The 24,365-nt window shown below is 47.1% G+C and overlaps 2 protein-coding genes across 2 annotated transcripts; one reads left to right on the top strand and one right to left on the bottom strand.

Moving 5' to 3' along the window:
- Positions 1 to 227: 227 nt before the first annotated feature.
- LOC310888261 (soluble scavenger receptor cysteine-rich domain-containing protein SSC5D-like) lies at positions 228 to 6,735 on the top strand. Its single transcript, XM_083814844.1, has 7 exons — positions 228 to 400; positions 2,032 to 2,058; positions 2,785 to 3,111; positions 3,549 to 3,878; positions 4,238 to 4,567; positions 5,192 to 5,521; positions 6,438 to 6,735. Exons 1-7 carry the CDS (start codon positions 268 to 270, stop codon positions 6,470 to 6,472), a joined length of 1,512 nt encoding a protein of 503 aa, XP_083670970.1. The 5' UTR covers positions 228 to 267; the 3' UTR covers positions 6,473 to 6,735.
- LOC310888257 (scavenger receptor cysteine-rich domain-containing protein DMBT1-like) lies at positions 6,429 to 22,661 on the bottom strand. Its single transcript, XM_083814834.1, has 11 exons — positions 22,290 to 22,661; positions 21,396 to 21,719; positions 19,635 to 19,958; positions 17,626 to 17,949; positions 16,969 to 17,292; positions 15,957 to 16,280; positions 13,603 to 13,926; positions 11,330 to 11,653; positions 10,222 to 10,545; positions 9,159 to 9,482; positions 6,429 to 8,799 (listed from the first exon to the last, which is right to left on the bottom strand). The coding sequence occupies exons 1-11, from the start codon at positions 22,399 to 22,401 to the stop codon at positions 8,789 to 8,791; spliced, it is 3,039 nt and encodes a 1,012-aa protein (XP_083670960.1). The 5' UTR covers positions 22,402 to 22,661; the 3' UTR covers positions 6,429 to 8,788.
- Positions 22,662 to 24,365: the final 1,704 nt, after the last annotated feature.

The following is a 24,365-nucleotide window of genomic DNA, read 5'->3' as shown; positions in this document are numbered from 1 at the left end:
TCCTGGAAGGTGAGTTGCAAAACACCAGGTGCCCCCATCCTTGCAAAAAACGGTCCAGAATGATCTGAACTGAAAGGACTTTTTTTTTTTTTTGCTCAACAAATTCCTGAAACAGCCCAGTTTCACAATCCTATGGCTTACGGCTTACGTGACACTTATGGCACAAGGGTCACTTCCCAGCAGAGCCCCTTGGCTTCTCGCACTTTGCTGAACACCTGCCATGGGGCACAGAGGGAGGTTTTGGGATGGAGGGGAGGAGCCAGGGCCATGGGGACTTCTCAAATACCCTGTCCCTTGGGTGCATGTCCTGCCTCTTCCCTGCCCTCCTCTCCCGTGGAGACAGAGCACACGTTGCTCCCTGCTGCCGACATGAGGTTTGTCCTCCTGGCATGCCTCTGGGGTAAGTGAGGTGGGATTCTTTTCTCTTCGCTTTCGGCTTGGCATAACTTTACCAACAGTCCTTCCCTTCCATCGTTGCTTCTTCCGTAGCCCATAGCACAAAGCAGATGTGACATTGCAGGGAAGTGAAATGCAATTGGTGGTGTCTGCTTTGCAGCGAGCTGAATCCCTCTCTAGACTACCAGGGCTGCAGTTGGTGACTCGGATCCCCTCTGGCATCCCAGACAGCCACAGGCGGATGATGCCCCATCTAACACCAATACCTGGACACCTTAAGAAGTGTCTGGTTCAGGAACTGAATCCCAACCCTTATGAGATAAGACAGCACTGCACAAAGGGGGTGCCCTTGTTTGTCCCCTGTGGGTCCCCAGGCTTTGTGGGTTTCCATGTGTCAGGGACGGGACCAGACCTGGTGGCGGTGGGCAGCGGATGCTCTGTGGTTGCAGTACGTGGGTAGGCACTGCAGATGAGAAGCTGTCTGAACGTAACTGGAATTTACAGAGAGAAGGAGGTAATTATGAATTTTAAAAGTAGCTAAAAAGGAAGTGAGTGGTAAAGACACCTACCCGGGCAATAGCCCTAATGCCGTTTCTGGTGTCAGCAAGTCTGCCCTTGCCTGAAGTTGTTGGCCAGTGCTTGGGACCTTGCCAGACTGTTACATGTAGGAGCATAAACTGTTGTTTGTGTTGAGCTCTTGTTTGCTTCTGACCTTCTACAGTGAGTACAAAGTCTTCTCCTGAGTTTCCAGGACAAACAGATCCTGGCAAGCTTTCCCTTCCCAACTTTGCCTCAGCCTCTAATTAATCCCCAGAGGAAGCCTCTGGGCAGCAATACCACTCATCACAGATTTCCACCTTGAAGACGCTTTTTTGCACAGCCCTATTATTTGGCCCATAACTGTCCCCATTGCATTTCATTCCTACCATTAATGCCTACAGGCCTGGCAGTAGCCCTGGAGTTAGTTTCGTCCAGTGTCTGCCTGAAGTTCAGAAGCAGCAATGCCTCTTCATTGGGTCTGGTCCTGACAAAAAAAAAGGAAACAATGCTGCGGCACTTGCAGCTTATCAGATTTTCAGCAGTTTCATCCAGATGTGCACCTCTCGCCCAGCTGTTGCTAAGATCTGCATGTCACATCCAGAGCCTCTAGGGAGAGACAAACACATCCAGATGCGGTTCGACCCACTGCTCTGGACACCAGGCTTAGGATGGGCTGTCTGTGCTTCAGCCACAACTCAGGTCTTTCTGCTGACTATTACAGGAGCCTAGGTAATTTAATCAGTCTGCACAAAGAATTTCAGATCACTGAGTATGGACAAGATGAGTCTCAACTGATCTCTTATGATATTTTCACATTATCTGCCCAAATAATTTTTTCCCAGTACACACACACACACATATATTTTTTTTTTTCTCTCCACATTTTCTCTCCTTATCTGAACTCTGTCACAAATGTCACATGCACTAAGATGGGCAAAACCCGTTGACAGCAGGATTTGGGAAGATGAGAACAATGATGGGCTTTAGCAGAGCTCACAGGGTCTTGCCTCCTGCCTGGTGTTTTGCTGTCCTGAATCTCTGCACTTTGCAGAGCTGATTCAGACTAACATCCCGTATTTCTTTCTTCTATTTCAGCTTCCCTCACAGGAGTCCTGCTGGCAGGTCAGTATTTGTAGTAGAGTGGATCATGGGTCGTAAATACCAGAGTCTGATCTCAATCACGTGAATGCCTGGTGTCCCCTTGACCTCTATGAGCCAATATGAAGGTGTTTCAGATTTCAGACCCTGGTACTTTCCAGTCACTGAATTATTCCCACTGGAGTTCCCCAGATCCATGCAAAGGGGTGATGGTGTCTAGAGATATTCAGTTCTTGGTATAGGGGTGGCAGGTATTGCGACTAGAGGACTGGTAACTGGGGATGGGTTTTGAGACAGATTTTGTGGCCTTGTGAGTTTAATAACTGGACCAGGACTGAGTCACTGAGACAATCCTTTCTTTGAAAGGATTGAAAACTTCTCAATTCTCTCTTCCCTTCTACTATCCCAGTGCCTTGCAGCAGTGGTTGTTGGGAGACATTGGCCTTAACCATGGGCAGACTCAGACAGAAAAAGAATGCTGGGGTAGTTTTGGGGTGGCTACACTTTTCCCGTTATGGTTGAAAAATGAACCCTGCAGTTTGTTTCTCAAAATGGACTTTTGGTCACAAAGGCACCTGCAGCATTTGGCCATTCCCAACTGGAAACCAGGTTCCCAGACACCAAAGATCTCGGATGCTAGGATACACCGGGCTTTTGTTCCTCCTGGTCTGGCAATAAGGACAGCCTCCTGGGGAGGAGGCTCTTTCTCATTCCCTATCCTCACCCTGGGGTGTTTGTTCTTCCCTGAAGATGCAGACACAACCAAACTCGAGATCCGTCTGGCGGATGGCCCAAACCGGTGCTCTGGGAGAGTCGAGGTGCTTCACAAGGATACCTGGGGGACTGTGTGTGATGATGGCTGGGATTTACGAGAGGCCAGGGTGGTGTGCAGGCATCTGGGCTGCGGAACAGCGCTGTCAGCCCCCCACGAGTCAAAATACGGAGAAGGGAAGGGCCAGATCTGGCTGAGTGACATGAACTGCAAAGGGACGGAAGGGTCCCTCACCGAATGCAAGGCAAAACCATGGGGAGAGAACGCCTGCAACCATGTGGAAGATGCCAGCGTGGAGTGCTCAGGTAAATTCCAGATGTCTTCTACTTTGTGCCACGTTGTCCCTTCTGCCTCTTGTAAGCTATGGTGCAATTTCCAACTCGTCCAACTAGGAGGTTAGGGATGCAGAGTGACTTTGTTGAGCTCCATCTTCCTATCCACTTTGACCCAGAGAAGCTGCATCACAAGTCCAGCAGAGCTGGGATTAAACACAGACAGTCTGCTCCCTCTCCTAACACCTTCCATGCTGTCTTTTATTTCTTTCTTTTTTTTTTTTTTTCCTTCCATCAACCTTTCTTCCTAAGCCAGAAGGTAGGAAGGGAGCTGTTGATAGGTGTTAGGGATGAGTAGGGCATTTTGGTGTATCATGGGAGATTCTGTTTTCTCCAGGTGATCAAGGACACAGACACTTCTCTAAAACTTCTCTCTGTTTTTTTTTTTTTTTTTTTCTGTTGATTTTTAGGAACTGACATACCTGAGCCAGGACCTGTTCGTCTGGTGGGAGGCCCAGACCGATGTGCTGGGAGAGTTGAGGTGCTTCATGAAGAGCAGTGGGGCAGCGTGTGCCACGATGACTGGGACATAAAAGATGCCCAAGTTGTGTGCAAACAGCTGGGTTGTGGGGACGCGGTGCTGGCCCCCATTGGAGCCAAATTTGGACGAGGCTTTGACACCATCTGGCTGGACGATGTGAACTGCACGGGGGTAGAAGCTGATCTCTCTGAATGTCAGGCGAGGCCATGGGGGGATCACAACTGTTACCACGGGGAAGATGCCAGTGCAATCTGTTCAGGTAATCCTTGCATCCTCCCCCTTTTGTCAGCTATGTGTTGGGGTGCACTCACAATAACTGCGGGTACAATCATGGACAGGAACAAGGAATTAACACAAAGCACTCACTAAGGACTTGGGGTCCTCACACCACAGAAGAGGGCTTTAGTCTGCAAGGTTTTGTCCTGTCTGCTCACTGGGGTGTCCTGTGGTCATTTTTCTCCAGTTCAGGCTTGAGGTTAAGACCATGAACAAGACCACGGACCATGTCCATGAGCATGGGAGGGAGAGGTTATGCAGGAGGGGTCGGGGGGGGCTACCAAGGTAAAAGTGCACAGCCTTCTGCCTTCCTGAGCATGCTGTCTCTGGATGTCTCTGCAGAATCAGGGATTACCATCTCCACCTCAGTCCGCCTGGTGGATGGCCCAAACCGCTGCACTGGGAGAGTCGAGGTTCTTCACAATGATGTCTGGGGGACCGTGTGTGACGACGGCTGGGATTTAAGGGAAGCGAAGGTTGTGTGCAAGCAGCTGGGCTGTGGGACGGCGCTATCAGCCCTCCCAGAGTCAAAATACGGAGAAGGGAAGGGCCAGATATGGCTGAGTGATGTGAACTGCACAGGAACAGAAGGGTCCCTCACTGAATGTGAATACAAGCCATGGGGAGAGAACATCTGCAACCACGTGGAAGATGCCAGCGTGGTGTGCTCAGGTAACCACCTCTGAGCCCACCCCTGCGCGTGCTGGGCAGTAGGATGAGCAGATCCCACCATACACAAACCTGAATCAGGTATCATCCCGAGCCCCTGTGAAAGGGGCAGTGCAGCTCTGTGTACGTTTTCTAGCGGAAACAGAGGGACACAGCTGAGGAACTCATCCTACCACTGGGTGCCAGCCCTGTGATGCAGAGCAGGGTTGACCCAGTGGTGACACATGGATGTAGCTGTGCCAGGGTAGCATTAAATTCTCTCCTACACTGTGGTCCCTTGTCCCACCTCCGTCCTGCAGGGTGGTTATGATCAACAGACTCCTTGAACCAGGTACCCAGTAGAGCCTGAAGCTGTCCATAAAGACCAGGAAAACTTCATCTTGCCCTTTTCCTACAAGCTGTTTTCTCTTTTTGTTGGTTGCCTTTTGTTTTCTTCTTTTTTTTTTTTCTTTCCTTCCTTCTCACCCCAGAAAAGCCCAGGTGTCATTAGGAGGAAGCTGATGGCATATCTTCATTGTGCTCAGGGGCACCTGAGCCCCTGTTGAGCAGGCATGCTTTCCCCAGGTGATGGGGCACATAGGATGCTCCCTTAACATTATTATTTTTTTTTTTTTGGCATTTGTGCAGAGGTAGATGTTCCTGAGACAGGGCCAATCCGGCTCGTGGATGGCCCAAACAAGTGTGCTGGAAGAGTTGAGGTACTCCATGAGAATCGGTGGGGCAGCGTGTGTGACGACCACTGGGACATGGAGGATGCCAAGGTGGTGTGCAAGCAGGTGGGCTGCGGGTCACCACTGTCAGCCCTGGGAGGTGCCCGCTACGGCCGAGGGCCGGACGTCATCTGGCTGGACGATGTGAACTGCACGGGGACAGAAGAAAGCATCTTTGACTGTCAGGCCAGGCCATGGGGTGAACACAACTGCTATCATGGAGAGGATGCTGATGTTGTCTGTGCAGGTAAGCCACCCCCTGCTGTGGCACCTGAATTGATGCGGGGACAGGGTGAAGCAGTTGCGGCAAAGCCAGCAGGCTGGACTGGATGGGACAAAAGGGAAATCACAAGGCAGGAAGGCTCTTGCTCTCAGGAAGATGCTGTTGGAGGCAGGGAAATGAGTGAAGCAGGAAGCCCTAAGGGTGGATGTGGTGGGTTAGATGCCATCAGCAGGGCACAGACAAACACACCAGCGACAGTCTGACTACGGGATGGGTTCTGATGGAGAGATGCTTGCAAGGGAGTTTTCTACAGGGCAAGGTTCCTAATGGGCAGCAAAAGGGTAGGTAGAACAGTTTTTGGAATAGGAAGCAATGACAAACATCTGTGGAAGGCAGGAGGAGAACAGCTGGAACCATGTCTAGGGAGAGACACCTCTCTACCATCTATAATCAAGAAATATCTAAGTTTAACTCTCTGAATCCTCTGTGAGCTTAACTCCTTACTTCTCATGCTCTGTTTCCTGGGAGAGAAGCTTGGACAGGCCCTGCATAGGTGAAGGAAGGAATCCTTGAGTGTCTTTGGTTGGTTTTGTTATGGAGGAAAAGGGCTGTAGGGTCTTGGCAGACCTGCAGGCTTTCACCTGGGGGCTGCACAAAGTTGTTCTATCAGGACTACATGCTGCAGTCCTCTGGATCAAGCAGTGCATTTTGCATCAGGGTGAGAGTCTGGTCTTCATGCAGCCATATCCTGGCTTCCAGAGGGGCCTGTCCAACGCTCTGGTGTCCACAGTATTCTTCACCAATAGACCCAAATATATCAGTATAACCTAACATGCAGACCTTCTTCTAGAGCAGAATCCATGTCACTTCTGGGTGTAAATTCTGGTGCAGAAGAATTCCTGAGAGCAGATTTCATTTTACCTGTTCCCTTTCTCTGCAGTTAACAAGAATCTGGAGGAGATGGAAACATCGTGAGTGCCGTGCTGGCCCCACCAGACCGTGCTCACCTTGCCACAGGAGAAGGGCCAGTAGGATTCAGCTGAGAAGGGGAATGGTAGGGATGCTAAAGAACCATCAGTGTGCCTTAACAGAATTCAGGGTTTGGCAAAACCGTTATCTCATCCGTTGAATGATTTACAAGTTTGTTTATAACTACATTGATAGAAAACACATCTCAACACGTTTTCCCACTGAAAAGCAAACATCAAAAAGTATCAATAAATTTCCCCTAAAACTGATATTCTGTCTGTCTCATAAATTGCTTATGGACCTCTGCTGCCTGAGCATATATCTGTCAAGAAGCTGTTTGTCCTACATGATGAATATTTATACCAAGTTTATGGAAGTATTTGTAAGATCTCTGCTGAGAAGCATTTGTTTTCACTGGGATTCAGACTGGTAAGAAGGACAACCATAAAAGCCTTGGAAAGGGTATTGGACATTGAACAGCACAAGTTTAGTTTTGTAGGTTTGTCCACCCCTCCTCAGAGGGGACCAAGGGAACTGACCCCGTAGAGGAGGACTCACCATTTTTCCTCTCTCACTCTTCCTAAAGGCCAAAGCTAGCACATTCTGGGGATGTCCAATCAAGACTCAGGCTCTAACATATTACTGTGTATGTGTGTGTCTGATTTGTTGCTTTCCAAAAAGCAATATGCTTTGTGCCCATCAGTACAACGTGAATGCTTTGTCCCAGCAAAGCAAAGCACTAAGGTCTTCATCTCAGTATTGACATTGGGTGTCTCCAAGTTGGTCAGCCAACTCAAGCTGTTTGTATGGGTGGGAGAGAGGACTATATATCCCAGTTTTGTTTGGGATAGTGTTAATTTCCTTCATAGTGGCTGGTATGGTGTTGTGTTTTGGATTTAAGATGAAAATAATGTTGCTAACACACCAATGTTTTAGCTGTTGCTGAGCAGTGGTTGCACAGTCAAGGACTTTTCAGCTTCTTGTGGTGCCCTGCTGGTGAAGAGGCTGGGGGTGCACAAAGAGCTGTGAGGGAACAGAACCCCACCTGGCCAGAGGGATATTCTGTACGATATGACATCACGTTCCGCAATAAAACTGGGAAAAGTTGGTTGGAAAAAAAAGAAAGCTCCTTTTTATTAAACTATACTTATCTCAACCCATGAGTTCTTGTACTTTTACCTTTTTCAATTCTCTCCCTCATCCCACTGTGGGGGAGTGAGTGAACGGTTGCGTGATGCTGAGCCAGGTTACAACACAACACCGTCTCCATTCCCCCCTCCTCCTCACGGAACAGTTCATCTCCTCCCCAAGCAAGTCTAAAGGAGCTTGGATCACCTGCTTTTTGGGAAGTGCCTGGTTCGGTGTGGCTCCAAGGAGAGCAGAAATGAGGTGAAGCTGGTGGCCATCTCACTGTGACACAGAGCATCAGACAGACTCTCAGAAACATGAAGTTCAGGTCACATGCCTACATATACATATATATTTTTTTTAGATGAAAAGTGAGAAGCAGCACAGAAGTGGTTCAAGGCTTGGTGGAAATGCCTCAGAGAGGGGCCACAAGGTACAATCTGTTTTACTTATCAGAGGGAAGGTTGCATGAGGATTTCATGACAGTAGCTAAACATCTTCTGGGGGTGGGTGATGGCTACCCAAGGGAACCTCAAGCTGTTCGAGCCAATACAGCAAAAGCTGGGTGTTTATATAATGTATTCTACAATCAGCACAAGAAAGCTTTCATGGATTAGAGGCATTATCAGCAGGAGAAGTTGAACTGGCATGGGAACTGTATGATCTCTTGGGCACAGAGGGCATGATAATGTGAGATGTTGCAGGGATTCAAGCTGACTTCAAATGCCCACTCGTGTTCTCCAGATAATACCTCCCCCCTGAGAGAATATGCCTGGAAAATGATCTTGTGGCCAAGATAAGGAATTGTGGTCAGTGGGACCGTGTCCACTCCAACCATCTGCAGACATCCACAGAGGTACCCAAATCAGACACAAAATCACCCAAGGCTCCTTCTACAGCCAGGGGAGGAAAAAGCTTCTGAAGTGGCTCAGGAGACAGCTGGGCTGACTTGCCCCATGCGAGTGCCTATCTCTCTTCATTAGCTGAAGATTCCTGGGGCAAGCACGCCCCCGATTTGGGCACATTGTTTTTATGTTCGCATTTCAGTGTGATAGATCTGAGCATTAGGGATTTGCTTCTGTACTGCATGCTCTTTGGCCTTCAAGGATCACTTTGGTTTGGGTTGAATAAACGTCGTACACATGTCAGCTGGCACTATTGTCTGTCTTCTCCACTCTGGAAGATCTGTGAGGTTTAGATCCCACCTGGAAGGAAATGAATGCAATCCAGATCTGTAAAAGTAGCTTGCTTTATCCTGCAAGGCCGCTGAGAGTTAGTAGTATACACATAATATTCTAGTGATATTTCAAAGATGCAAATAGGAAAAATGAGCTGCTATGTGGAGAGATGGGAATCATCCCTCAAAATACCAAGCTCCAACTTCACACCTCCACCTCCCCTTACCCCATGGCTCTTGTCTGAGACATGGAAAGAGATGATGAAAGTGAGACAAGTGGCACCTGTCTGAGACTGAGAAGGGATGAAGGGCCACCAGTGCCAAAACCCAGCTTAGAGGTTTAATAGCTACTAATGTCTAGCAGGATGGGACATGGATGAAGGTTACCTGAACATATGACGCCTGCATCTTCCCCATGGTTGCAGTTATGGACTCCCCAAGGCCTTGCCACGCACTTGGAGAGGGCTGATTCTCTGCCGGAGCATTTCACATCATCCAGCCAGATACGGCCATAACCTTGCCCAAAATAAGCGGATCCTGGGGCTGACATGGCCGTCCCGCAGCCCAGCTGCTGGCACACCACTGCAGCATCACTCAGGTCCCAGTTGTCATCGCACACTGTTCCCCACTGCTGGCTCTGAAGCACCTCAACTCTCCCAGCACAACGAGTCGGGCCGTTCACCAGCCGGAGAGGAGCTGTTTCTGCAATCCCTGCAGATAAAGCAACCCGAAAAGATAAATGCACACATAAACGCCCTGCACCTAAACCCTACTGACAGTAGGCACGTTGTGGTGTCCTAGTGCCAACCAGGCTGTCCCATGGATAAAGAGGACCTCCTGGGTGGACAGAGCTCCTCCCAGGGTTACCTCCATACTGTCATAGAATCATTGAATATCCTGAGTTGGAAGGAACCCACAAGGATCATTGAGTCCAGCTCCTGGATCCCCAAAGGATCACCCAAAAATTCAGACCATGTGTCTGAGAGCATTATTCAAATGCTTCTTGAACAAAAAACTGGCAGGCTTAGTGTCATGATCAGTTCCCTGGGGAGCCTATTCCAGTGCCCGACCACCCTCTCAGTGAAGAACCTTTTCCTGATATCCAGCCTGAACTGCCGCTGTCATAGCTTCAAGCCATTCCCTCAGGTCCTATCCATGTTCCCTCTCTGTTTCCTCTGCCTGCAGACTTGCTAAAATGTCTTGGTAAGGACTGAGAGTGGTATTTCAGTCTCCCAGCCAGTAAGAAATGCTAATTCATCCCTTCTGAGCAGGCATGTTTCAGATAGTTTATTTGAATCACTGTGTGACACAGGGCACCATACCTGCTCTGTATAAAGAGCAATATGCTTTATATAATATGAGCATCTTGAGCTCAGAAAAGTCCTTTTACTGAAGGTGAAAATCTTATTTCCATGTTTGTGGACACCATTGAGACTGAGACAGGAGTTACCTGAGCATACCACACCAGCGTCTTCTCCGTGTCTGCAGTTATGGGATCCCCAAGGCTGGAACTGGCATTCAGAGAGGGCAGCCTCGGTTCCTATACAATTCACGTCATCCAGCCAGATGGGGTCAGAGCCTTCTCCAAAGCGAGCTGAGCCAGGGGCTGACAGTGCTGCCCCACAGCCCAGCTGCCTGCACACGACGCTGGCATCAGCTGTGTCCCAGCCATCATCACACACGGTTCCCCACTGTTGGTCATGAAACACCTCAACTCTACCAGCACAACGACTGGGACCATTCACAAGCCGGATGGGAGCTGCTTCTGCAACACCTGGACCAAAACACAGAGCAATCACAGAAAAAGTTCAGGGTGCACTGTATGCCTCAGCGCTCTGTGGAAGAGGGAAAACATCTTTCCTCACAGGGGTCTTGTGCCAAAAAAAGTTGTTGAAAGATTTGCTCTGATAGTGCCTCAGAGCTCATTTGTACCTGTAGAAGATTGCTACTGGACAGAGCACCAAGAGCTGAGCTCTTGCTTTAGGGCCCCAGGGAAAGCAGCAGATGCTGCCAGTGTTATCATTGGTTACACAACATTCCCCTTTTCTAGGGATCTAGGGTCTAGGATGGCCAGGGTAGTCTGTGTCATCTGTTTCTGCTTCCCACATGCCCCAGTGACTGTGCTATGGGTCTCTGTCATGATGTTGTGCAGTCATGACTTAAAGAGTGCCATTTACCTCATTACTCAACACAACGGTTCTGCACATCACCGGCTGACTACACTCTGCAGCATGTTGGGATACCCTCTCCCCACTTGGCCCACACTTCCGATGTGATTTCAGCAACCAGAAAATATCCATTTTGGTAGCCAATCAATGTCATCTGAATTCCAGCTGCAGCTCCGTAGGAACACTGGGCTTCTTCAAATACTATGTCATATCCTCCCGCAATGTGCAGGTGTCTTGAATCCCCTAAGTAATCTAAAATAGCACTGAATTCAATCCTCTTGTAACCCAACCAAGAGAAACATTAGTAAACATGTCCCCCAGGGCCACAGGTACCTCTCCCTGAAAGAGCTTCCATTGTACTCCATGTTACATGGTATGAATTAGCAGTACCTGAGCAGAACACACCGGCATCTTCTTTGTGGTTACAGTTGTGGTCTCCCCAGGACCGTGCCTTGCAATCAGAGAGGGCAGTTTCGGCTCCTGCACAGTTCACATCGTCCAGCCAAATTTGGCCAGTTCCTTGCCCAAACCGAGCAGAGCCAGGGGCTGAGATCGCTGCCCCACAGCCCAGCTGCCTGCACACCACTTGAGCATCTGCCAAATCCCAGCTGTCATCGCAGACGGTCCCCCACTGCTGCTCATGAAACACCTCGACTCTCCCAGAGCAGAAGTTCGAACCATTCACCAGCCGGACTGGGACTGGTTCTGGAACACCTGAGCCACAAAGGTAAGACAAGTTAAGTTATTCTGGCAAAGACTTTCCTGCTTGCCACATCAACAAGCATTGCATGCACTCATTGGCTTAGTCTGAATTCCAGAGGCAAGTACCATGGAGAAAAGAAGGAGGTTCAATGTGATTGCTTTCCCTGCTTGCCCCAAAGGTCAAGGAAAAGTGCTGCCTGAAACAAAGGAAAAGAGATGTACTCAAACCCCCAAATCTGAGGTGCTTGAAACCCTTTTCTCCCTATCTTTGATTAGAAAGTTGTCCATGCCCAGACAGCAAATCCAAGTAACTCCATGACTCAAGGGCAGGGACATTTGCCAGAGTGAGCTCTTTAGGGAACATGGTGGGAACACTGGGGTACGATTCACCTCAGCTGGATTAAGCTTCAAGAAGCTGATTTGCTTTCCTGATTATTGGTACCTAGTGCTATTTGAGATGCCCAGGGAATCCCAGACATCCCAGTGGGGCTGGCAGACTTGATAGAGGATCAAGAGTAATTTGTGCCCTTCTGGATCTGCAATTAGAGACTGGGTGGGATATCACAGGATACCTCAGATGACACAAGACAGGTATGTATTGGCAACTGAACCCCACTTTTACAACTCCCCTGAGGACCCTTTGCAGTCACAGAAAGAAAATAAGCTCTGTTGGGTTGCAGTTTCTTTAAACTGCTTTGGGTGTCTGCATCCCAAATGCATCTGGGGCCAAATCCTGCCACAGACTGTGTTGTCTTAGTCTTTGCTGGCTGCAAAGGGACAACAGTACATTTAATTCAGACACAGGCATCTGTGTTTAATCAGTGAATCCACAGGGTATTTTCAAGTTGTTGGCAAGTAGCCAGAGAGAAACAGGTTATCTCCAGTAAGGGCAATTCAAAAGTGTACCACTTTGGGGAGGTAACATGATTGTACATAGGACGAAGAGGAATTTATTACATGGCAATTCTTCACAAAGAGATAAAAAGGATTAAGAGTGGCACTCTAAAGTGTTGTGCTTTTCGAAGAAAGACATAGCTATAAAAGGCAGTGCTAACTACAAGATATCCAAATCAAGCCTTCAGAGCTACTCAGGCCTTCCAAAGCCTTAGCTTGGTAACAGATTAGAAGAAATATGCCTAGTAGCTAAGGAGAAACCAGAGAAGAATGAGGGGAATGCGAGGAAGCTTAAAAACATGTCTCAAGATGGGGATATGAAGAGGCTGAGAAAACTGAGAGGGGATGTAACACACTTAACAAAAGGTAGATGCAAAGAATAAATAGCAATCCACACTACAAAGAGATAAGAGACTGTACAATAAATTCCAGGTGAAGGCAGTCAGGTCAGAGTTTCCTTCTAGTGGCAAAGAAGTGCAGTGCAACAATTTTGAGGAAATTGTGTCAGCTGTAAAGGTTTCAGAGAAGACGTTGGAAAAACATTGGGGAAAGCAGGTCTCTTGAAGATGGTTCTAGCAAGGAAAGGAGAAGGGAAGGTATATTAACCAGTTCCTGCAACACTTTTTCATGTTCTTGTCTTGAAGAGGAAAGAAAGAAAACAGCGTGTATCTTGATTTTTCAAGTGTGATATGTTCATTGGGGTTGTCACTGACAACAACAGAAGAACCCAAGTGACAGTGTGCTGTTTCTGTACTAGGATGAATCACACCAGTCCTGCAATGCCATCAAGTTTACCAGTAGCTCATGTGGGAAAGAGTCCCAGATTTAAATTCTTGAGCACAGCAAGTGGCAGGCTGGACTGCAGCACCACAGTGTTATGGTTAGATTTTGAATGGGAAGGAGAGGGGAACACGAATGGATTTACAAACATCCCTGCTTGAAGCACTTTTTCTGTATAGTACTGTGTTTTGAGATTTGTAGGATGGGAAGAGAGCACCTTATGGCATTTCAAGCATCCCTCCACATACCATAAATGTCAATCAAAAAGTGAAACAGAAGAGACTTACCCAAGCACACAACACCAGCATCTTCTCCGTGACTACAGTTATGGGCTCCCCATAGACTGGTCTCACATTTGGAAAGGGCAGTTTCAGTTCCTGTGCAATTCACATCATCCAACCAGATAGGGCCAGACCCTTCTCCAAAATAAGCAGAAGCTGGAGTGGATAGCGCTTTCCCACAGCCCAGCTGCTGGCAAACGACTTCTGCATCTCTTATATCCCAGCTGTCACCACACACGGTTCCCCACTGCTGGCCATAAAAAACTTCAACTCTCCCACTGCAATGATTTGGCCCATCCATTAATCGGAGTGGAGCTACTCTTGGTATATCTGAAGAAAATAGCAAGGGCAGGAATATACATTACAGAGCTGCCATTAGCTTGATTAAAAGTAAGATAGAATACATAATCACAGTGAGTATCTTGTGACATCCAGGATACAGTTATCCAGTTGCCTGAAGCTGGGATATCTTCCCCAGTTCAAAACTAAGTGGACAATTGTCTGTGTACCATATTCTGCAGAATATAATTTAGATATACTATAGTATAAGTCAGAATAATTTAATAAAGGTCTTAAGAGTGTGGAGACGTCCCTGCTGACTGGAAGCTAGGCAATGTTACACCCAGCCATAACAAGGGCATGAGAGAAGACCCAGGAAACTACAGACCTGTTAGTTTGACCTCAGTCCTGGAAAAGTTATGCAGAAGAATGTCCTGGGGGATATCGAATGACATTAAGGAACAAAGGACATTAAGGAACAAAGCTATCATCAGGCAGAGTCAACATGAGTTCATCAAGAGAAAGTCCTGCTTTAGTAAATTGATCTCCTTCTCTGACAAAGCCGCCTGCTTGGTGGATGAAAGGAAGGCAGTGGATGCAGTCTTTTTAGATTTCATTGCGGTCTATGATACTGCTCCTCACAGCATCCTTCTGGACGAATTGTCCAACTGTGAGATGAACAGGTTCACGCTACGCCGTGTGATGAACTGACTCGATGGTAGAGCTCTAAAGGTTGTAGTGAATGGGGCTACATCTGCCTGGCAGACTATCCCCGGCACTGTTCCCCAGGGCTCATTCTAGGGCCAGTCCTGTTCAACATTTTTATCCATGATCTGGATCCATGAGTGGAGCTCATCCTCAGCAAGTTTAGGATGACACTGAACCGGGAGGTGCTGTTGATTCCCTAGGGGGATGAAAGGCCTTGCAGAGGGATCTAGATGGATTGGAGCATTGAGCAATTAGTAACAGCATGAAGTTCAACAGAGGAAGATACTGGGTTCTGCACCTGCAACGGAGCAATGCCAGCCAGGCACAGGCTGGAGATCAGCTCAGCAGAAAGGGACCTGGGGATGCTGGTTGACAGCATGCTCAAGGGCACGAGTCAGCTGTGTGCCTTGGCAGCCAAGAGGGCAAAGCACATTTTGGGATGAATTAAAAGCAGCACAGCCAGCTGGTAAAAAGCGGTGGTTCTCTTGCTATATTTAGTGTTGGTGTGGCCTCACCTTGAATATTATGTGCAGTTTTGGTCTCCACAGTATAAAAAAGAAGTTAAATCCTTGAAAGCATGCAGAGGAAGGCAACCAATCTGATAAAAGGGCTGGATGGCATGTCCTGTGAGGAGAGACCGAGGGCACTTATTTTGGAGAAAAGGAGGCTAAGATGTGACCTCATTACTCTCTGTAACTTCCTGAGGAGGGGAAGCACAAAGGGAGCTGCTGGCCTCTTCTCCCTGGTAGCCAATAACAGGATGCATGTGAATGGCACAAAGCTGCACCAGGGGAGGTTCAGACTGGGCATTAGGAAAGATTTCTTCACTATGAATTTGGTCAATACTGGAACGGGCTTCCTGGTGAGGTAGCTGATTCCCCATGCCTGTCAGTGTTCAAGAGTCATTTGGATAATGCCCTCAATTATATGCTCTAACTTCTGGTTAGCCCTGAAGTGGTCAGGGAGTTGGACTATATGATCTTTGTAGGTCCTTTCCAACTGATCTATTCTTTCTATTCTATTCTATTCTATTCTATTCTATTCTATTCTATTCTATTCTATTCTATTCTATTCTATTCTATTCTATTCTATTCTATTCTGCTCTGCTCTGCTCTGCTCTGCTCTGCTCTGCTCTGCTCTGCTCTGCTCTGCTCTATTCTGTTCTTCTAAGCCAAAGGAAACACAGAACTTGTGTGTACAAGGACACCTACACGCATGCCAAAAAAAGGAATTTGTAACACGTCTCCAGTATGATGACAGAGAGCTCACAACACATTCAGGAACTGAGGGCGCATCATCAAGACAGAGCCTTCAGGCAGGTTGGTACAGAAAACCTTCCCTATCATGCAGACAGAGACACAGGCAGGGGTTACCTGAGCATACCACACCAGCGTCTTCTCCGTGTCTGCAGTTATGGGATCCCCAAGGCTGGAACTGGCATTCAGAGAGGGCAGCCTCGGTTCCTATACAATTCACGTCATCCAGCCAGATGGGGTCAGAGCCTTCTCCAAAGCGAGCTGAGCCAGGGGCTGACAGTGCTGCCCCACAGCCCAGCTGCCTGCACACGACGCTGGCGTCAGCTTTGTCCCAGCCATCATCACACACGGTTCCCCACTGTTGGTCATGAAACACCTCAACTCTACCAGCACAATGACTGGGACCGTTCACAAGCCGGATGGGAGCTGCTTCTGCAACACCTGGACCAAAACACAATTGCAAAATGTTCAGGAGCATTGCATACCTCAGTGTGCTGTGGAGGGGCCAAAACAAAACACCATCACAATGGTCCAGTAGCCAACAGCACTTGACCCCCTGGTGTGTAAAGCTGCAATGGATGGCCTCAGAATTTGCTCCCACACCCTTGGCTGGTACTTTAGCAATGAATATTTTATCTGTAGAGTGTTCAGAGCTGAGCACCCAGATTTCTTCCCCCACAGCAGGGCATCAAAATGGGGTTGGGGAGTATTGACAGGCCCAGAGTGCAGGGGGAAACTGTGCCTTTGGGACTGCAGGGTTCCTACTTGTGAGCCTCTATAAATCCAGCCATCAGGACTCACTGTCAAATTCCATAGCACTCTAGTCCCCGTGAGAGCTCCAAACTGCTCCCTGGAGCATGGCTCCAGGTTCTGGGCACAACGGGTGACACAGTGCCCTAGGCCTCCTCCATGGCTCACATCCCCCAGGGATTATCCTGAGCAGTGGGATCAGTGCAGAAAGAAAAACAACCTTAGCATCCATGTATCACTCTCCTTATATCTCAGCCCACAGATGCATGATCAGCGCACACTCTCCTGGCCCTGAGGGGACTCTAGAGCCACCAGCACCCTTCTCACAAATGCATTCCCTCCATTGTACTCCGCATGTCATGGCATATGTTAGCAGTACCTGAACACTCCACAGCAGCATCTTCTTTGTGGTTACAGTTGTGGTCTCCCCAAGGCTTGGCCCGGCACTCTGTGAGGACAGTTTCAGCTCCTGCACAGTTCACATCATCCAGCCAAATTTGGCCAGTTCCTTGCCCAAACCGAGCAGAGCCAGGGGCCGAGATCGCTCCTCCACAGCCCAGCTGCCTGCACACCACTTGAGCATCTGCCAAATCCCAGCTGTCATCGCAGACGGTCCCCCACTGCTGCTCATGAAACACCTCGACTCTCCCAGAGCAGGAATTTGAACCATTCACCAGCCGGACTGGAAACAGCTCAGCAAATCCTGTATTGAGAAATAGTAAAGGCATCAATTTTTTGGGCTTTCAGTAATGTGGATTGAGGACTTGTTAGTGTTAGTGTTAGGTCAGAGGTTGGTCTAGGTGATCTTGGATCTTCCAACCTAGATGATTCTGTGATTCTATGTTTTGGTTCATACTGCTTCTGTGCTGCCTGGATTGCGGCTCTGTGGCATGGGCAGATACCACTCTTTATTTATTATTTATTTATTATTTGTTTATTATTTATTTCTTTGGAATACCTATTTGCGGTGAAGGACCTGGACCCCAGGGTCACTCACAGATAACTTCCCCCATGATTTAAGGTGAATTAAGGGTACCTGCACAAACCACGCCAGCATCTTCTCCATGCCCACAGTTATGGATTCCCCAGGGAGTGGCCATGCATTCGGAGAGAGCAGCTTCTGTCCCCGTGCAGTTGACATCATCAAGCCAGATGGGGTCAGATCCTTGTCCAAAGTAAGCCCCCCGGGGAGCTGACAAGGCCTTCCCACAGCCTAGCTGCCTGCACACAACTTCTGCATCAATCAAGTCCCAGTCATCATCACACACTGTTCCCCAACGTTGGCCATAAAACACCTCAATTCTCCCAGAGCAGGGGGTCAAGCCATCCACTAATCGGAGCGGGGCAGGTTTTGCAAAGCCTACAAGAAAAAAAAAAAAAAAAAAAGAGAAATATGCAGATTTTGTTTTATCTGTCTCCCACTTGTCAATGAATATAGTGACTCTCACTTATGGCTTTGCATTTTGTAGATTTTTGACACGGGAAAATATTACATAAAGAAGCAACACAAACTATTCCTCCACCATCACAGCATTGTCTGTTCAGCAGTGCCACCAGTGGGGTTCCAAAGGCATCCATTTGGGGGCCAGTTCTCTCCAATAGTTTATAGATATTCGGGATCCAGGACTCAAATGCAAACTAAGTTTGCAGATGATACTGAATTAGGAGGAGCTGTTGACTCCCTCAAGGGTGGAGAGGTCTTGCAGAGAAGTCTTGACAAGTTGGAGAGCTCATCTCTTCTGTCTGATTACCAGTGATAGGATCCAATGGAAGAGCATGAAGCTATGGCAGGGGAAGTATTAATCAGATTGGAAAAGTTTCTTCACTGAGAGTGTGTTTGGGCACTGGAAGATGATCCCCAGGGAACTGGTCATGGCACCAAGCCTGCCAGACTTAAGAAACATTTGGACAAGGCTCTCACACATATGTCTTATTTTGGGTGGTCCTGTGTGGAGCCAGGAGCTGGACTTGATGATTCTTGTGGATCCTTTCCAACTCAGGATATTCTATGATTCAATGTATTTCATAAACTAAAATATACTTGGGGTGCCAGAAGGCAATCCCCAGTCTTGTTTAAATGTCGATGTCCAGTGCTATTTAAGATGCTCTAGCCTCTATCTGCCATTACAAGGGGACTTAGCTCTGCTGTATGTCTTGTAGCATGTTTGCCAGCCCCTTGTAGATGTCCAAGATACCATAATGTGTGTTAAAGAACCTAGATAACTAGAGGCTCCAGAATCACTCTCATACTGCCTCTCTCTCCAACTGCCCCTCAGTCTCATGTTAATACCCTTGTTATACACAGGTCAATGAAGAAAATGTGGATTTCTCAATGTTTAGAGTTCTTACAAACTTTACAAAACTGTATGTGGCTAGAAAGGAGATACTCTAATTAGTGCCTCCTTATAGGAAAGGCAGTTGAGGATCAAATCTTCTCCTTCCAGTGTTGTCTAAGCAATCAGCATATTTGTAATAACTGGCCCACCAGCAAATGCCAAAGGGTAAACCAGCTGTGGCATATGCTGCCTCTGCTTTACTAGACAGCTGGTGAATTGGAAAGGATTGAGTGAATCTGGGAATCATGAAGGGAGACTTGAAGGTGGAACCTTGGGTTTCTGGTTGCATTTGAAGACCTGATATTAATACATTTGGAGGGACAAAATGTGCCATGGGAAAAACCTTGCTTAATTCAACAGCTTTGGGGGAAGTTAGGAAGTTAGTAAGTCTAATGACATGGGTGAGATGAAGGGGTGATTGAAGCCACTGCTTTCTGCAGTGAGAAAAGATTCGCTACCAAGTCATACGCTGGCCATATGCTATCACATGGGGAGCCTATAAATAATTCCTGCAGCAACACTGGTTTTACCCATGGCTTATGCGGTGGACAATTAGAGAGAAGAGGCAAGACCATTTTAGTATAAATATTTTTTTACCTTACAGTTCTCCTGGGTGTTTGGGTCAGCTCTACTCTAAAGGGAAAAGGATCCCCTGTAACATCTCTAGCATATCTCCACACCCCAGTAAACCCACTTGTGTGAGAATTACCTGAGCACACAACACCAGCATCTTCTCCGTGCACACAGTCATGGACTCCCCAAGGCTTTGCACTGCATTCAGACAGGGCAGCTTCAGTTCCTCTGCAGATAACCTCATCAAGCCAAATGGGTTCAGAGCCTCTCCCAAAATAAGCCGAGGAAGGAGCAGATAGGGCTGTCCCACAGCCCAGCTGCCGGCATACAACTTCAGCATCAACTATATCCCAGTTGTCATCACAGACAGTTCCCCATTGATGGCCATAAAAGACCTCCACTCTCCCAGAACAGTGACTTGTACCATTCACTAATCGTAGTGGAACTGTTTTATTAAGTCCTGCATTAAAAAATAACAAAAACAAAAACAAACAAACAAAAAAACAATCGATCAACCATCACTAACAACAACAATCTAACAGGATCAGGGATTGCACGTGGAAAGATCCCCTAGAGACTGAAGGAAAGTTCTCCACTAGTACTGTCCAGGGCTTGAAAAGGTTGATGAGGATAAACTTCTGAACTTTTCTCAGTGGTTTCAGATTTCCTAATTAGAGAGATAAATAGAAAGGATTTGGATTTTCTTATGAAGCAGGACTTCAACTGACGTTGTGAAACTGTTCCAAGGTGGCAACTGGAATATCCGAACACTCATGTCTTATATATATGTTGGTATCTCCATGTGAGATGAATATTGAAATTCTAGTTAGTTGATGGTGTCTCAGCTCACCAAATATTGAGGTTTGATTCAATTGCCCAAAAAGGTGATCAACAGTGTTCGCAATGCTGCACATATTCCTCCCTCAGAGTCCAGCTGGTATCCTGTTGGGTCTACCTTAGGGAATGTGTCTCATCTGCTAGTCCCATGCAGTGATGTCAGATGCCCCAGGGCATTTCGAGCTGTGTGGCAACTGTGTGGGGAATGGACTACACTGCTCCTAACAGAAAGACACCCAGCCCAAACTGTGACACCTGTATTTAGACATAGGTAAGTCTAGGTCTTAATATGGAGTTGAATCCTATTCCAGATCCAACTAGGTGGATGTGCACTTGGAAACCTTGTTTATTGCTCAGTGCTGAGTGGAGCAGAGTCTTTGGGAAATACTGCCATGAAAAGGGGCAATGGGCAGCCCATTCACCTCCCAGCACTCTCTCTACTGCCTGGGACCTATGGGCCACTTGATTATGCTTTAGTCCCCAGTTAACTGTGATGTAGAAGGGTAAGAAACACCCGCAAGCCTTTCCCACCCAGTTCCAGGAGCTCAGCGTTCATCAACACCATGACATCCAGGTCAGAACTGGCTCATAGACAAATGACCCAATATTGGTCATCTCTCATCACAGTGCCAGTCTGGAGAATAAATGCATCCACCAGGAGTATTGTCACAAAGCACAAATGGAACAAAAAAAATACAAATACAAAAATAGGAATGCTCAACTTCTAAGTCATATTTAAGCCATGCATGCATGGAAAGCATATGCATCCAGGCGGTGTTCCTTTCAGGTTTTTTGCCCATTAACTGTATGGGGATGGAGTAAAAAACAGAACAGCACAGACAGAACAAATCACTGCTCTGTCATACACACTATTTAACTGACAACAGAACTGAGCTTGTCCTTGGCATAGTACAGGACAGTTCTGAAGAACCCATCTCCAATCTGAGTCCTAAGGGTGGCACTGACTGAGAAATAAAATCTTGCAAACAGGCTTAAAAACAACCCTCTACACAGCACAGCATCTTGGTGCCTCATGAGGAGTGGTGTAAACAGAAGTTACCTGAGCACACAACGCCTGCGTCTTCTCCGTGATTGCAGTTGTGCTCTCCCCAGGGTCTGGTCCTGCATGCAGAAAGGTCAACTTCTGTACCATTGCAATTCATGTCATCCAGCCAGATACGACCAGTTCCTTGGCCAAACTGAGCCAAGCCAGGAGCTGACAGTGCTTCCCCACACTCCAACTGCCTGCATACAACCATGGCATCGGATAGATCCCATCTGTCATCACACACCGTTCCCCACTGCTGGTTCCAAAGCACCTCAAGCCGCCCCGTGCAGCGGTTGGGGCCATTCACGAGTCTGATTGGAGCTGAGTTAGCAACACCTGAATCACAAAAGAAGACAAGATGGGAAATAGGCATGAACCAGGTTTTGGCTGACAGTGGAGAATGTTAACATCTTGCTCTTGTAGGTGTGAGAAACAAAGTTGTGTTTTTGCAGTAGAGAATTACTTTTCTGTATTCCAAGGCAGTTGTGTAGTCATAATAAGGAGAAATGCTGAGTAGATAAGTGGACAGTAGAAGGCCTCACTGTTCAAAATAAGGTAGAAGCTTGAGAAAAACAGGATGAGCAGCGTGAGAACAGTAAAACAAAGATCACAAGTTCTCAAAACATAAGAAAGGAGAAATTAAAGGGTTGAAAAAAAGAAAAATTGTACATATATGGTATAGAGGAGCGTCAAGTAGCTTGTGAACCTGTAGTACTCAGCCAGTGAGGAAACAGGGGAGGTGATCAGGCGTCGGGTAATAGGGAATAAAAGGTTATGATTTGTTTACTAAAATGCGCTCCTGATTGACAGGACGCCCGCCATTGCAATCGCGACTAAAATAGCTTCACAGAAGATCCTGTCTGAAGAAAATTATTTGATTCTCCAGGAGCAAAGGAGGAAACTTACCCCAAAGCCATGCCAGGAGGAAAAGCACAGTTTCCATCCTCTTTCCACCAAAGGCAGACAGACCCCTGCTGTGGGAATCCTGGGATGGGAAAAGATTTCCTGGTGGTCCCATGGTAGCAGCAAAGACCTTGTACAATCCAGTCCTTGAAGGCCTGGACAAGGTAGAGCTGGAACAACGCCCCTTTTAGGAGAGACAAAGAGCTCAGAGTCAGTGACTGGCTGGGCAGGAAGGAGAGAAGACAGTAAGGACCAAGAGTTGAGGTAGATGACAAATATTCCTTACTCTGACTCCTCCCCTTAATTGGCCTCTCCCTCTTCACCCACCAGAGCTCTGGCCACCTCCCTCTGCTTCCCTGCATCTCCCTATTACTGTTTCCCTCCTCCCATGCTCTTCTGTTTGTCAAGGTAATCAGGAAAAATAGCCCATGCTAGAAAGTAATCTTTTGTCCTCTGTTGTTTTAGCAAAAATCAAACTGTTTCTGCTACTTCTCTAAAAGTATCATTCTCCTAGCAGGACAAGGCTGTGAATAGGCAGTGCCCTTCTTGGAAAAGGCAGGAATGATGTCTGGAATAATGTCTGGGTCTGCCTATTTGATCAGTTCTTACATGCTGTCTCGGAATGGGGAGCATATGGAAAACAAGAAGACACTTTTTTACTGTGAGGGTGGCCAAATACAGGAGCAGGCTGTTCACAGGTGTTGTAAAGTGTCCATCCCTGGATATCTCCAAAACCGACTTGACACAGCTTTTGACAGCTGCTCTAGCTGACTGTGCTTGAGAAGGGGGTTGGTCTAGATGAGGAACAACAGGCTTGTTCCTACCTCAGTGATGTTGTGGATTAACTCTTGCTTGAGCTGGGGGACAATGAAACTCTCCAGGTAGTGGGGGTGAGGAGGAGTCACTTGGGAATTGGATGGGGCTGCGCTGATGAAGTCACTGTAAACCAATTGCAATAATAAGAACTTCAGGATCAAAGAGTTCAATATGAGATACTGTCCCATGAAAGGGACGTTGCATGCACACATACGAGAGTAAATTAGGGTGCACAAAATAAACATGGCCTGCAGAGGAGATATGGCTTGCAAAGAGTTTGCTTAACATCAGCTGAAATAGCACTCAGTTGTACTACTGGTGATTAAAATAAACTTTGTTTTCAGAAAACAAAACAAAACAGAACAAAACAAACAAACAAACAAAAAAAAACCACAAAAAACAACAAACTTCCAGCTAGCCTGCAGTTCATGATTGTTCAGGAAACAATTTTTCTTTAAACAAGTGTTTTTCATTGGTGCAACTCTTTAGAAGAGCGATCTCTGAGGCCTGCAGGGCTAAACTTTGTTGTTGTTGTTGTTATAGATTTTTTTCTTCCTTTTTTGATTCACCTTGATGATATTTTTGATGTCACAGCCCAGCTATTTTCTTGGACATAGATCATGGATGAAGTTTTGGGCAGGGATTTCTGCTCACCTGGAGGCATGAGAAGCAGTGGAAGCTGCAGGGGCTGCCTCATAGATAAGACAAACATGGGCATTTTGAGTTCAAATAGCACAGCTAAAGGCTACAGGATGCTTAATTTTGGTTCTGGTTTAATAGCTTATGAGTCACAGAGGTGTTGTTGAGAAAGTGCTTTTGCTGATTTCTAGTCAAAACACTGATCAAAGCACTACTACTGCTTCCTCTAGGTCAAATTCACTGCAGCTTTGTCCAGCTACATCTTGAAAAACTCCACAGTCTCTCTGGCAACAGCCTGAGGACTGAACCACCATTCAGCATTTTTTTTCTTAAATTCCAACCTCCCAAGCTGCAATTTGTTGTTGCTCCTTGTTATATTTCCTGTCCTTGTCAAAAACCTTCTGACTCCGTTCTTTGCTGCTGACTTGCAGGTGATTATAAGCTGCTATTTCATCAACATTTGCTTTCTCTTCTTCAGAAGAAACACACAGCTCTTTCAACCTCATCTTATTGAACATGCATTCTAGGTCCTTTTCTATCTTGGTAGATCCTTTGAGCTAAACCATGGCACAGACCAAGACTGAATGCAGAAACTCTTTGATTCATGCAGATAGTCAGGAGGTT

Source organism: Anser anser (genome assembly GCF_964211835.1).
Source record: "Anser anser genome assembly, chromosome: 32".
Taxonomy (NCBI): Eukaryota; Metazoa; Chordata; class Aves; order Anseriformes; family Anatidae; genus Anser; species Anser anser.
This window is presented reverse-complemented; position numbering and strand designations above follow the sequence as displayed.

Coding starts and splice junctions, on each gene's coding strand:
- LOC310888261 (XM_083814844.1), top strand. CDS start 268: ATGGGGACTTCTCAAATACCCTGTCCCTTGGGTGCATGTCCTGCCTCT. Junction 3,879..4,237: donor TGCCAGTGCAATCTGTTCAG/GTAATCCTTGCA, acceptor ATGTCTCTGCAG/AATCAGGGATTACCATCTCC. Junction 5,522..6,437: donor TGCTGATGTTGTCTGTGCAG/GTAAGCCACCCC, acceptor CTTTCTCTGCAG/TTAACAAGAATCTGGAGGAG.
- LOC310888257 (XM_083814834.1), bottom strand. CDS start 22,401: ATGGGACCACCAGGAAATCTTTTCCCATCCCAGGATTCCCACAGCAGG. Junction 19,959..21,395: donor CGCAGGCGTTGTGTGCTCAG/GTAACTTCTGTT, acceptor TTTTTAATGCAG/GACTTAATAAAACAGTTCCA. Junction 16,281..16,968: donor TGCTGCTGTGGAGTGTTCAG/GTACTGCTAACA, acceptor GTTTTGGTCCAG/GTGTTGCAGAAGCAGCTCCC.